Source organism: Molothrus ater, chromosome 3, assembly GCF_012460135.2.
Source record: "Molothrus ater isolate BHLD 08-10-18 breed brown headed cowbird chromosome 3, BPBGC_Mater_1.1, whole genome shotgun sequence".
Taxonomy (NCBI): Eukaryota; Metazoa; Chordata; class Aves; order Passeriformes; family Icteridae; genus Molothrus; species Molothrus ater.
Window position 1 is genome coordinate 39,182,383 of NC_050480.2, and position 15,103 is coordinate 39,197,485.

General features: G+C 38.9%; 1 protein-coding gene across 2 annotated transcripts in view; it reads right to left on the reverse strand.

Moving 5' to 3' along the window:
• RPS6KA2 (ribosomal protein S6 kinase A2) overlaps positions 1-15,103 on the reverse strand; it is a 282,186-nt gene that overhangs the window by 23,870 nt on the left and 243,213 nt on the right. For both annotated transcript variants that reach the window (XM_036380191.2, XM_036380192.1), the window contains 2 exons: positions 10,682-10,812; positions 8,913-9,038 (listed from right to left, as the gene is read on the reverse strand). In XM_036380191.2, coding sequence (XP_036236084.1) covers positions 8,913-9,038; positions 10,682-10,812 — 257 coding nt within the window. The remainder of the gene's footprint in view (positions 1-8,912; positions 9,039-10,681; positions 10,813-15,103) is intronic.

Genomic DNA, 15,103 nt, shown 5'->3' on the forward strand with positions numbered 1-15,103 from the left:
CCCATCTGATCAAGCCATGCAGGTGAGACATTAAACATTTCTGCACACAGAGCATGCCCACTTGCTGACACCATTTACTGACTTAGCTTTGCACTCCTAAGCTGTCAGCTGGAAGTGTTAATTAACTGCTCTTGTTAATTAGCACTTATAGGGTAGCACATGTTTTCTAAGCAGAACAGAAACATTAACAAATTTATTTCAATAGCACACATAAAACAGAAAAGCTCAATTTAGGGAGAAATCTTCAGTTTTGGAAGCAGAATGGATTGGTGGGAAAGGCTCTGTGGTGTGTTCAGTCTGCCCTGCTCTGCACACAGCCTTAGATCAGACTGATGAGTTTTAAGTCCATAAAGTAACTGCAACACTGCTCTCACCTTCTACAGACAGCTTCAGAGATGGAAACCAGTGAATCATATTCAGAATTTTTAAATGGGAAAAATTATTACATCAGTATGGAACACAAATGCAAGAAACATAGTTTGAATGGCCCCAAAAGAGAAACAGAGGCACAAAGGACTGAATTCTGTCCAAAATACTTTAGGTATTTGGCAAGCATATTAGTGAAGAGAAACATGATATTATTAAGCTGTAGAAAAACTGCTGCCTGATCCAGTGTCTCAGAAAAGATCTAGTTAGCAGAGAGAAATACCATATTCTTACATTCTTCAGAGGTTCAGCCATGCCAAGGAAAGACACACTGAGAGCTTTGTGATGAAATGGGAAGGAGGCTGCAGGAACCCTTAAACCAGAGATGTACAACCACTACACACTTAAGATTTGCTTTGAAGCTGAGATTAAGAGGTGGCCTGCACACATTTCTGTATTTCTACCTGCCCGAAATGCTTCGACCCCATTTATCCCAAAAGTCAGCAATGGTTCTTGCTGCTAGAAACAAGCTGGCTACTTGTAAAAATGCTCAAGCCACTCCTGCCTCTCTGCCCTGCCTTCTCCCACATCCTTCCAGCAGAGCCCAGCACTCTGTGCTGGCCTAGCCTTTCTGAAGCTGTAGCTGCAGCTATTCAAGCAGTGTCTGCTTGGAGAACTGACTTATTTCTGTGGGGAGACTATCTGGCAGAAAGCACAGAATCACAACATGCTGTGTTGGAAGGGACCCATCAGGATCATTGAGTCCAACTCCTATCTGAACACACTCAAAACAACAGAAAAGTGAGACCCAATGAAGTTTTGCAGGTATTCTAGAAAACCCAAATCTTAAAAAATGAGGACATCATTATGCTGCATCCTGTTATGGTGAGTGTATGGAATGACCCTGGTCCGGGTGGAAGTCAGGTCCTTTGATTAAGTTTTTGAAAAGGGAAAACCAAGAAAGCCTTCAAAAATACTCTCACAGATCAGATGTAAGATCCTCATAGACAACAATAATGCATCACCCTTTGCTGCTTCATCCATTTTACTGTAAATCATTTTCCATGACAGCTAGAGGACATCCTCCATGCTGTTTGCAATCACTCATATTATGGCAATGAGCCCTTATTAGGGCTATTAATGCTGGTTTCTTTGCAGAGCACTCTAGAAAACAGCCCTCCCTATGCCAATTCAAAGAACGACAAAGATTTGTGCTTAAATCTGCTCTAAAGCCTGTATCTCCTAAATGGCAGCCTATAGGCTACCAAATTTAGTGCTCCACTGCCAAAAAGCTTGAGTATGCTTCAGACACTCAAAGCCATCTTTTACCTGAGTGTCTGGGCCACGTTATTTCCTGATGCCCAGCTTTATAAACCAAATTTAATGGGAAAACCTGGTAAGCGTTTTCTGTAGTCTATCAAGGTAAGAAGGGGTCTTGTACCTTTGACCCTGCATTTTGTAGGGCTACATTTCCACTAATATGACAAATCCAACTGCTTGGCATGTGAAGGGGAAGACATCCCAGTCATTTCCTTGAAGAGTCTGCTTTACCAACTGCTCTCACAATCAGACTTCTTTTCCCTGTAACTCCCTTTTTTAGCTTCAAGACATTCTGTCTTCCCTTGCTGTCTTTAGCAGCCAAATGGTTGTCATCCATCATTTATATCACCTTAGTGATATTTATAGATTTTGATCGCATCCCACTGAGCTCTTGTCTGTCTTACATCACATGTATTTGTAGCTCTCTTGATAGAGCTTGCCTTCTAATTCTTGCATATTTTCTGCTATAAATTTTCTCTAATTTATTTATATTCTGTCTTAAACCACAGATATCAAAAGAGCACATGATCTCACAGGGTTTAGTATTCCTACTCAGGTACTACAAGAAAAAATCATTTATATGCAAGCATGTAAATAAGATAGAAATCTATAGGTCTGCATATAAATTGTATTAATAAAACTGCAACTACCCTAGCAACATATTTATGAAATACTTGTCTGATGCTGGTATTCAAATATTTGTATTTCCATCCTACAAATTATTTGAGAACACTGAATAGCTGCATTATATATTCAGGGAAGGAAGGCAAATAGTAATGAAAAATTTTGGCCAGACTGCAGTCAGAAACACTTTCTCGATAAAATATTGGAAAGTATCTTTAGGTATCATTAGTATGATGTTGCAGAGGCAAAAATATATGCTTTTCATAGATAATTTGATAAGCCATCTTGAGGAAGAGCAAGGACAGTTAGAGGCTTCTGGAAGCGCTAAGTTGGCACTCTTATTTCCCATCACTTGACTAACTGACTAATGAGGTCTTTTTACACGACATTATATTCTTCCTGGTGCCTTTTTTTTCCCCAGGTGTGAGATGTGATAAGGCCTACTCTTACCCACACAAACCTGACTGTGAGAGCCAGCCAGCAAAGTCAAGGGGAGTCTGCATTGCTCGGGACTGAACAAGAACTGAGACAGGACCTCAGCATCTGATCCATGCCCATGCAGTCCATCCTCTCTCTGGCAGAGTCCTGACAGTGCTGTGCCCCAGCAGCAGGTAACTTCTGCTAAAATTGAAAAGGGATGGATTAGCAGTGGCTCTGACCTGGAGACTGGTGCACATACCCTGGGGCCTGACCTCTGTACCGTGTTCTGGTGGGGCAAGGTTGGACAAGCAGTGGTTGAGTGCCTCTGGTTTGACAAGCTGGCAGACTCAGGGCCAAGAAAGCTGAGGTCATCTAGCAAACTTTCCATTGACCTTCCTATTTAAATACTGATATATTTATCCCTATTCTGCCAGACACTAAGTACATCCCAAACAGACAAAAATAGATACAAAGCCTTCCCTGAAATTTCCACTGTCTGTTTCACTTTAGTTACTTTTTACAGTTAAGGAGAGAAAATTTTAAGCAAATCTCTCTAGATCTACAGACTCCTTTACTTTCAAGGAGATTTAATGATGCTTGGACCGATTTTCTTCTTTTTTTTTTTTCTACTCCTATTTCACTAAGTAAGATTCCTATTTTCTTTATTGCATTCAGCACTAAACATCTGACTTAACCATAGTACAGGCTAGGGAAAAAATGTAGAGCCACTAAATACCTCCTTGCCTTCAGATCAGTGTGCAGTTTTATCCACTCACAGCAACCACCTAGAAACAACCAAACTAAGATCATGAACATCAATGGAAGCGGAAAATGAAGTAAAAGGAAATCATGAAAAAACTCTGGAATTTAGATGGGTTTTGGTGACTATGTCATTCACAGTCATTAGCAAATAAATAGACACATACAACCAGTTTGATTACACGGGCCTGCTAATACTAGCTCTCCCAAGTTACTGATTTCTATTTATTGATAGCATGCTGACACCACTTCTCTGCTGGTATCAAATTTTTGTAGCTAATTAAAATGCACCTTCTCTCCAGTATGCACACACCAAAACATGCTAGATGGATGTGCTTTCAGTGCTTTGCAACTGCCAGAATTATACACGGGCTATAGGATTCACTCAGACTCTAGCAGAGTCTAACTTGTACCCCAGTGGCAGACACAGATTGCAAACTTTGGCTTTGCTCACAACTGTGGAACATCTGGAGCCAAACAGGTGGTTAGTACATTATAGAGATAGGAAAAAATCATGAGATTCACATGTGTTTCAAGATCCAAATTCCACTGTAATATTGGCATCTTTAAAATTGGACTTGTCAATTGGGACTATCTCTACTATATTCTTCTTCTTCAAAGGAGAGAAAAATGTATATCCTGTTTTTAAGATATACAACCTAGTTTTCCACCTTGCCTCTAACAGCATGGAGGGACTGAAAACCCACAAGACTTAACCAGCTGGATATTCTGAAGAAAAAGGCAGTTGGCATCAAGGTGTTGAATCTGGCATCTAAAACACCTACCACTGCAATACTGGGGGCAGTATTGGGGGTAGAACTGGCTCAGCAGCAGAAATTTCTACTTGTCTATTATCTACCAGTAATCTCTGCTGGGGGTCAGGAGTCAATCTGAGTAGACAAACCTTTAGAAACAGGAGGATGAAATGAAGTCCTTTTCTAATTTACTTAATCTAGCATCAGTAAGAAGCACATCCAAAAATCCAGCTTGAAAACTTCACTAGTGCTCCAAGCTTGAAAGCTGTGCGATAGTTTCAAGACAAGAAAAACATTCAGAATATGCTAATTGCATCACATCTCTGGAAGGCTTTGAAAAATCTGATTCACCAAGTATTCTGAACTCCAAACAATAGCTTTTAATCTGTTTAGGCTTCCATTTTAAACTTTCTTCCACCCACAGAAACCTCTACCAGCTCCTCTGGCATAATTCTTTTACTTAATTAACTTATTTTCTATAGATACCAATGTGACTTAATACTTTGATCTTATTTTCTTTTGCTTCTGACCTCATCATTACATTTATATCCGTATGAAGTTTGTAACTACAACTGGAAATGCCAGTTCTCTTTGCTATTAAAATTCATTAGGCTTGGTGTAATCAAGATGATCAATATTACAGCAGAGGAATCTTAAACACAGTAGAAGTCCATCAGAGGAGAAACACTCTTTTTTTTCCCATCTTTCCTCTTTCTACCAGAGTATTGTGAAGCATCCACCTCAGAATATTCTGTGATTCAGAAGAATGAATAAATCCTTGTATTTCAGAGCTTTTTACTTTTTTTCACTTGGGAATGAGAAGGAAAAAAGTTAAAAGTAAAATTCTAAAAGCTCCTCAGAGTATGTACGTGCAAATAGAATATGACACATAGACTTGCTAAACCAACATCTACCTGCACTGACCTAGATAGGTGGTTACTAGTTTCAGGGTAGACTCAATTTGCAGGAAATCTGACTGTCTACAGGGTTTTCTCTTGCAGGGTATTGAAATGCTCTCAGAAGTGGAGCTATGTCTGAAGTCTGAAATATTGCACTTAGAAGCCCGAGGGCACGTCTAAAATAGCTTTAGAGTTTATTATTAGCATTTCATTTTTACAGATGACATGGAAGAATAGGGAATAGGTTGCAAGAAAATTCTCTTCTTCAGCAGGCTCCATGATTGGATTTACAGAGGCAGTACAGCTGCCTACAGGTGCAGAGAGGTGTCTGGGGGAAATTCCAAAAGCTCCTCAGTGAGACACGTGCCTAATCTCAATCAGCTCTGAAAAGAGTGAAATTCCAGATGTGTTCAAATGCTTTTACACCACCAGCAAACACCATCTTTGCACTGCTAGACATCTAATTACCCTTACAAGTTGCCCCACAATTAGCAGCAGATGGCCAGCAAAAGGAAAAGGGATGAAGTGTTTTGCATTTTATTAAATATGTTCTGTTTCTGGGCTAGGAAAGATTTTGGTTTTATGGCTGTGGCTCTGACTCAAGTTACTCTGGCCAGGTAATCTCCTGTCTCAGTAAGACACCAGGGAACAATAGTAAACAAGGTGAGTGGCAGGCTCCATGGAAGGATTATTTATTTACACAGTGACATGGTGTGTGTCTTCCTGCAGTGATGCCATCATGAAATTTCCTTAACTCCTTCCCTATCACCAGCCTCTCCTGAGGGAGACAGGATGATGTTCTCTGAGGTGTTGGCAGCTCCTCTGAAAGAGGGAGCTTTTAATGAGGTGGTGCAAAGCAAATGGGGCTGCTGCCTATCACACAAACTATCTCTGCAGACACTTTTCCCTCTGAATGTTACATGCTAGAGAACACTGAGAAAATTATACTTACTAACAGAAATGAAAAGAGCCTAATTACAGTGATTTTTAAAGAGAGAGTTAAAGGATGCATGTCAAAAGGGACTGATATATAATTATGATAATATCAGTTGCAACTCCTGTGCTATCTAATTGCTTGAAATGGGTGGCATTGTGCAGTTTTTTTGAAAGTGAGCTACTCTGACAACAAAAGGATATAATCGTATTATGAAATTACAATAAAACTGAAAGAAAAGTAAAATTAATATATTGGTAGGAGTAATAACCAAAGAGGCAGCACTAAATGTGCTGGAAAGACAGAACAAACAGAAACCCACCAACTGTCTCCAACCCCAAATCTGTGCTACACATTTGACTCACACTGTGTCAGAAACTGAGATTCTGCACATGTTGCCTACACTGGCAGTCAAAATCAAGACATATTTACATGACAAGAAAAGAGTTGTAAGAAGTGGAAGAAGAAAGGAGTAAAATGAGGAAATATTTTAAAAAATTGGAAAGAGCATAAACCTAGCAATCACAGTGCTGAACTCTGCTGGAGCTTTGAGTGTCTCCATGCCCTGGCTTTGTTCTGGATCCTCTGAGGTACACCAAACAGCCAGCCTGCTGGGCATGCTGGACCCTGTCAAATTTGGGCACTCAGACATCTTCAAGGGATGAGGTTTTTCTATTTTGGTTTCACACTGGCTGTATTACACTGATAAATCTGTCCACAATACTTGATATAAATGAAATATTGAAGTTATTACTTAAATTTAGTATACATTTTGTTCATCATGGATGTATTTAAGTTATACAGAACCCACACCTACTATAACATAATGCCATCTGTTGATAAATGATCTGGGCACTGAAAAGCTCTGATTTTTTAAATTCATTAGAAATTAAAACAGCAGCACATTCATATGCAAGCCCACAGATCTGCTGGTAAGTCCATGCTCCTAATTACGGTGTAGCCTAGAAAAATCAACCATTGTTTGAACAGTGACATCAACAGATTGTAGGTTAATAGTGGTTTCCAGATTTTTGTGGCCATCATGAGGAAACATGAAAAGTTTCATGGATTTTCACAGATACTGCATTGCCATTAATGGCATATGCCCATACCATTGCCATAGTAGTGGAAAATAAGACTGAATAGAATGTTTCATATTATTCTATTGACTGCCTGGAGGTCATTTATCCCATGAACTGCCGTTTGGATCACTTCCTTAAGCTCTCATCATCTCATTTAATAGCAAAGACACAATCTCATTTATTAGCAAAATTTACACCCCTTTTCTAAAATTTTAAAACAGTAAAAGCATACGGGCAGTTGGCTAGATCCCCTCATTTACTGCAAGTTTGGTAAATACTCTTCTCTATGTACTGCAATCTGTTCCCATGAGATGCCACAGAAGTGAAAGGATCTCACCTAACTTCCCATGTCTTTTCAAATTCCATGTTATAATCTAACCTTGTCCCCTTCTGGTACAAAAACAAAACCATGAAGTACTTTTCTAACATGTGAGTGTTTTCACTGCTAAACATTTCCTTAAAGAAAAGTGCATGTTTGAAACTCTTCCTCTGAGCTGTTATCTCACAAGCACTTTGCACTGGTCTCTACTGGCCCCTGCAATGGCTGCATGCTGTTTATTCAATAGCACTGAATAGAACTGATGACAGTTCTCTGAGCATGGCCTTCCACAGTAGCAGCTGAAGTTCTTCCCTCAGCCTAGCAGCTCCCTGGCCTCTGGGGCAGATGTGATGTCACTGTTATATTTTTTGGAAAAATTTCTTTGCTTAGGATTCTTCTCTTGGGAAGCTGAGAAGCTTCAGAGAAAAAGGAAGACAAAATTATCTCATTTGCTTCTCCTGTGTTTTGCTGCTTTAAAATGTGGTTGGAGATTGTTTATCTAACATGTGAATTGCTTTTACTGAATGACCAATCACTGTCCAGCTGTGTTGGGACTCTGGAATAGGTCACGAGTTTTTCTTTAGTATTTTGTTAAACCTTCTGTAAGTGTCTTTTCTCTATACATCAGTACAGTTTAGTAGAGCATAATTAATATAATATAATATAATATAATATAATATAATATAATATAATATAATATAATATAATATAATATAATATAATATAATATAATATAATATAATATAATATAATATAATATAATATAATATAATATAATATAATCAGCCTTCTAAGAACATGGAGTCAGATTCATCTTTCCTCCCTACAACGCAGGACCCCAAAAATACCACAAAGTGACTGTGTTCTATGCAACGTTCCTTGACCAAGTCTGAAGTTCACTGACTTTCCTCAATGCCCAACTAAATCAATATTTTAAATCTCTGCTGAAGACTGACTTTCACTCATTTTGATAGCATTCATTTTGAATGTGAAGAAGACAAAGGGAATTCTGAGTTTTCTAGGTAATCATGGTTTTCACTGAAAAATCTCTCTAATTACAAGAAGCTCAGATTTAAGTAACGTAAGAAAGAAGAATAAATCATGTTTCAAATTTGCAATAATTTTATATGCAATTTTTTAAAATTATGATGATTCAGTCTAGGGTATGTTAAAAATCTTATTCAGTTTGCAAGGAGCATGGCTGAAGTGATTAACTGGATTTCCATGCAAGACAGCAAAGGGTTTTTCAATTGAGGAATTCTACGTGGTGGGATTGAAGTGTGAAAAATAGGGAAGACTTATCATGAAACCTGCCATCTTACGAAACAGAATAAAATCCCAAGCAACACCCAGCAACAAGAAATAAGCCAACAAAAAATCCAGAAGCAGAGCAGCCTCAGCTGCATTTCTGGCATTTACCAGAGGCTTTCTTACCTTCACTGCAAACTCTGTTTCCGTAGCTTTATGAACACATCTCTTGCACACGGAATAGGAGCCAATTCCTATGTCCTCCTTGATCTCGTATCCATCAGTAAAGTGAATGTTGTTCCCATGCAACTGCTACAGGGAGACAAAAGAAACAAGGTAATCAGGTCATGGGTATGTAAAGGCAAGGACTAGCCTCCTCTTGAAGGAGATCCTTGATCTCTTCTCCTTCACAGAGCTCTCTTGTCCTTAGCAGCTTTTCTAAATCCAGTTAAAAAATTCTGAAGCTCTTTATGTCAACAAGTAAATGTGTCTGTTCCCTTTCTACCTTCTTCCAGTCTGCAAGATGGAATTGTCTGTAGAAGTAGTGGCAAAACTGCTGTGATTTTCTAAACTATTTCTGGAATGCAGAAAATCACCATATATTAGAAATTCATAGGAAACTGTGGGCCCAAATCTCCTGACAAACTCACATATCTTGACACTATAAATTGATTTCTAATTACAGAAAGGGGGCAGATAACATATAAAATACTAATAGTTTCACAGTGTTCAAGAGAGATACTCCATATATGAGAAGTGCCTCCAGATCATTGGAAGTCTTGTCTAGAATATGTTCATCTGCAGTTTCTTTATGAGACAGAAGTTAATATTTTAAGCCATCCATTCATATGCTCTTTGGAAAATGTCTGGGCAGGTAGACCGGTTTAATGGTGAACTCCAAATATGAGGCTCTGCTGCAAATTCCATCCCAGGACTCAAGAAACAACCAGCACCTCTAAAAATCCTCCAGAATCTTCTCTCTAAAAATATAGCCTTGCCAGAGAAGTCCACACAGAACTTGCTAAATTTTAAGATCTGCATATGTCAATATCCAATACATTTTTACAAAGCAAATCACAGGAATATATATAACATTTCTGAGATGTAATGGCTTGGGTAACATTTCACTTACTGTGCCATAAGAGGATGAGTATCATTTAAGAGTATGACACATTCCACTGTAAATAATTAAAAAAGAGATGAAAACCTATGAAAACCACAGACAGGGTCTCCCCTCCTTGAGGCATGTACACCTGTGGCTGTGGCTAGCAGAGGGAGCTTTTTCCTAGTGAGAAAACTGGCTGCATCTTTAAGCAGCCCTGTTCTTTCTCCCTATTCCCTTCTTCTCTGATGCATCAAACCTTTTGTAGCGATTTATTTCTGATTTAAAGTACAAATGGATAGATTTTTTAAGGGGAATGGCAGCAAAGAAGCAAGTGTCTGGCATGTTCCCCCATCAAGCACCCTGGTTTAGGTGAGTACATCCAGGCTTTTGTGCAACAGAACAGGAGTACAGTGGCCTCTTACACCCAAGAGCTTGGGCTCGGTGTCTCTGGGAGCCCATAGCAGTAGTTCATCAAACCCCTTTGCCAGCACAGACTGGATCATATAATCCAAGGCAAAACTGTTGGGAATGAAATGCATTCAGTGAAAAACCAATATTTCATTACCTGTCCTGCATGCACAACTGGAATCCTGTTTCAGGTATTGAGAAGTACTTTTCATTTTAGTTGTGACAAAGAGCAGTCCCTATTTCCTTTGCAAAGGTGGTGAGGAACGTTTTATACATAAAACCCTTTGCAAAAAAAATCTCATTTTCCAACACCTACGTGCTGCATGTAAAACACCTCCTTCCTACACTAGGTAGCTGTGAAATACCAGTGAGAACATTAGGCAGTTTAAATACACACATACGTAAGTGCACATCAGATGTGAAATGAAACCAGCATCAGTACCTGCACAATTGGGTGAACAGTGATTTTGTGCACATCTTGCTGTGCAGGCTCCTGCACCAAGTTAGAGGCAACAAAGCTGAACCCTCTGAAAAGATGATGAGCATTGGCACTTGGAGGAACACCTGGGGAATCTGTAGGAGAAGGAAGAAAATGGCCTCATGAGCTGCACAGAAGAACAGAAAGGAAGAGCACAGCACTACAAGAGATAAAGTCACCCCTGGCAGTCAATAGCAGATCTGATAAACTGGCACACACAGGGGAATGTAATGCATCTCCATGTCGAGGCTCTGGTGTGCCTTCTCTATTCCTTTCCTCTGGGTTTGAACAGTGCAGGGGTATTGTTTGCAAGGATGTCTCCTCTTGGATACAGGATTTTTTCACAGGGATTCTTAGGCAAAGTACTGCCTGTGCCAAGAGTGCACAGAGAGAGAGAAGACACAGGGCAGAGAGGCTCAGTGAGAGACAGGAGACTCAGGGCAGGGCATCTTGCAGGGCTTATCAGAGGCTCTCCAGGGAGTGGAAAAAAGCTACAGACTCTTTATCTGTCCTTTTCAGCTCACCTTAACTACAGAAATTACAAAGGATGAAATGGCAAATTGTGTGCGTCGGGAGAATATAGAGAATGCATGAAACCAGTGTAAAATCCCTATACTCCAGTAGTGGCCTTATAGGAATCTTCTGGAGCAGCTTTAGGAGCTGGAACCTACTCCAGGGAAGACAGGGATTGACTTATCCTCAGGTGGAAAAAACAACAAGGATTGTTTTAACTAACCTTCATGGAGATTTTCTCCCCATCCTTCCTCTGATATGGCAAAAGGAGGGAAGGAACAGCTAAAGTTCAAAAAATCCTGAATTAGAAATTCTACCTTTGGTAGGCAATAAGCTGAGAGCAGTTCTTTGTACCTGCACCACTGCTCAGTGAGAGAAGTAGCATGACAAAGCAAGTAGAGCTATGCTTCAATTAAAATTCTGAAAAGCTTTAAAGAGAACTTTCTCCACAGTGTATGTTTTATCCTGGGTATTTTTCTCAGCTAGAAGAATCACTTTGTAAACCATCCCTTGGCAACAGGCTGGGTATTACAGAACCTATATTACTAAAATTTGCTAACTTTTTATTTGGTTTTTTGGAGGGGGCTTGTGGGGTTTTTTTTCTCTTTTTCCCTTCACATTTCCTCCAATGCACCATGCGATTTACTGACAAAGTTACAGAGTTACACTTCCTTTAGAAAACTATTTCCTTGTAGTAAAGTGTGTAAATACCCAGCTATCTAAAGAAAATACATCCCCACTGAGCTTTATATCTGACTCACCTGCTTGAGGCCCTGAAAATATGTAAGAATGTGTACTTCTTAGTGTGCACACATCCTGTATAAATCTACTGGTTAAATGAATAGAGGAACTGAAGTCAGAATTTGATAAAACCAATATATATCTACTTGGGAATAAACAAAACTGAGACTTCAGCTAATTCCATTTCTCATCACAAAGCTGCCTCAGCTTTGACAGGAGTCAGGAGTCAGTGTGCTATTATTGCACAGCAAGCAGAGTTCAGACGGAGAAGATTGTCTTTTGGTAAAATGACGTGGGTTTTTTGTTTATCTCAGTGTTTTTGATGGGCATGCTCCTTGCAAATACGTGGATGAATCACACCAGACCTCTTGCATCACTGGATACTTCCTACCGGGGCATATCCATAACAGGGATTTTTACACGAGGGATTAATTAAGAGGAAAGAATGTTTATTTAAAAAAAAAAGAATGACAACAATTCACATCTGAACACTTCTGAACCTCAGAAAAGCTGTGATCCAGCTGTAAAACTAAAGTGGTAGGTCAGCTCTGTTTAAAAAAACTGTTCCTTCATAATTCACTGCCAATTGCTTCAGCAAATACTGCAGAAGAACTATTGATGATTTGCTGTTCACTATCAAATATTCATCACCAACAACTGATTTGCCCATTAAAACATTTCTGCTAAGTGCAAAATTATGCATAAATCATGGTAATTAATGATAGCTCAGAAACCTAAATAATTTTTCTAGGCCTTATAAATCAGAATAATTTCATATATCTGAATTAGATCTACTTACAAGCACCAATCTTATTTAATGGGTATCTTTCTTCCTGTGAAAAGTAATAATGCTTTGTTCCACTAGAGCACCTAAGTTTAAGGGTTTCAAAGGCTTCATAACTCTTAAGTTATTTCATTCATCATGTTATACTGGGGTTAGCAAACATCTTATTTGCAAAGGAGGATATTTAGATATTTCAGGTGAAATTTTAAATACTTTTTTTCAGCAGTAAAGCCAGTCTAAAACATCCCTGCTGGTTACAGCCTGCTGTCCCATCAATTACAACAGTACAAACATTTGTGGAGTGAAGTCTAAGTTGGGTCACAAGAATGATCTTGGTTTGATCATTGTTCAAACCACCATTTCTAACCTAGACTGCTTCAGCCTCCAGCTGCCTTTAAGGAGCTGAGTCACCACAAATGAGATGTGGGGCCACAGTGGTGAATTTAGGAAGCAAATGGCCAAAACCAGCAACTCCAACTTGGACGAATGTCTGAGAAAAAGTGATATGAAACTATACTCACATAAATGATCTGTCAGTGGCAGAAACCACATCTTTGCCACACTTAGATCTGAAGTCAAGAATCCACAGAATGTGATTTCAACCTCCAGGGTAAAGGAAGTTTCTGCGGTACAGCAAATCACGGGACTGACAAGATTTACTGTATCCAAAACTTTGACATAAACCTGCTTTCAGACAGGAGAACTCATTCATAAAGACAGTGTAAAATAGTGATTGACAGCTTCATTAAAACACAACTGCATGATCATGAAGCAGGAATTATTATAATGTTTTCTCTCTGAGGATGTTCTCAGTAACAGGATTACTTTGTTTGTTAGTTTTATTTTGTCCTGATAGACAAAATAAAATTAAAAAAAAAAAGGGTATTGCTCTATTCCATTGGCAACGTGAGCACACATCTGTGATACTCTTCCCAATTTGTTTGACCCAACCAGTCAACAGTCAGGGGCTGCAAAGTATTCTGCCAGTCTGCCAGGGCTTTTCCATCATTCTGAAAGTGTAAATGGATTCACACTTCCAATTACATCTATTTTGAAATTTGATTCTCAAGCCACTATCCATGGTAGCCCAAAGCAGAATTGAGGCCAGCCATCTCCCCACCCCTGCCACCACCCCAAAACAAACCTTCCAAGTCAGTGTCTTGTAGGAAATAACAAATAACAAATTTAATTAGGCAACAGTAGTAACATGTAGAGTGTAAAATATAGCCCCAGGCATCAGTAAAAGCAATGAAGTTTTAACTTCCAAAGCAATCCAAACTTTTAATGCTTCTTTGCACATCGGTGAAACTTCCCATGGCAGCACCAGAGCACACATCCCTGAAGACCAGACTAATTTGCAGTCTCAAATATTTCAGAGAAATTAGTGCTTCTGAAACCTAAATTACAGCTAAAATCAGATGTATGAAATGTCTGGAAACCAAAGATCATGTTTCTATGCAGTGGAATAGGAATATCAGAACATGACTAACATATACTGGAGACAGGTGGATGTTCCAGTTGAAAAAACAAGAATGTAGTATTTTCATAGTTTGTAAAAATCAGCACATCCTTGAAAAAAAAAAAAAGGAACTGACTGAGGAAAGATGAGGATTAGATACCGTTATTTCAAACCCCATGAAAGGAAATCTGAGCCAGGCTTTGAAGAGAAGTTTGAGCTAGTTTTAAGAAAAAATGGTGCGGGTCATGATAAGCCTGAACAAAAACTGCAGAAAGCCTCAGCTCTGATTCACATGTTATAATGTAGGTGTTTTCATTATGAAAGCTCAGATCTTTCCCTCTCACTGCAACAGTTCTGGGGCAATTTGAGGATTGAAGCTTGAGACCTTATACTTTCTTATTACCATGATACTATGTGATTTTTATTACAGTGCTTACCACCTTCGAAGTGTTTTACATATAACAACTAATTCAATTTTTACACTTTAGAAAGTATAAACAGGTACTTCTTTACACAGGTACATCAGAGGCAGAAATGTAATGTACCTTGCTCATGTCTAGGAGGAGGCACCATAACAAGTGGGATTACCACTCTGACATTATTGATGTTCTTGCTTTCCACTTAAAATAGTGGAAAGATTGAATTTTATGCAACAGACACCTTCACATATATAGTGTACAAAACATGGTATTTCTGTTAGGAAATAGAAGTTACAGGAACAATATTCTATCTGCAAGCATTTCCCAAATATTGTGGGCCAAATTTCCTGTTGGCATAACTCTGCTGACCTGAGAATTTGATGATTCTTCATTTCTTTTAACCACACATTAACTTCCAATAGTCCACAGTCTGTGAGATGCCATGACTAAATAAAACATCTATGCAATAC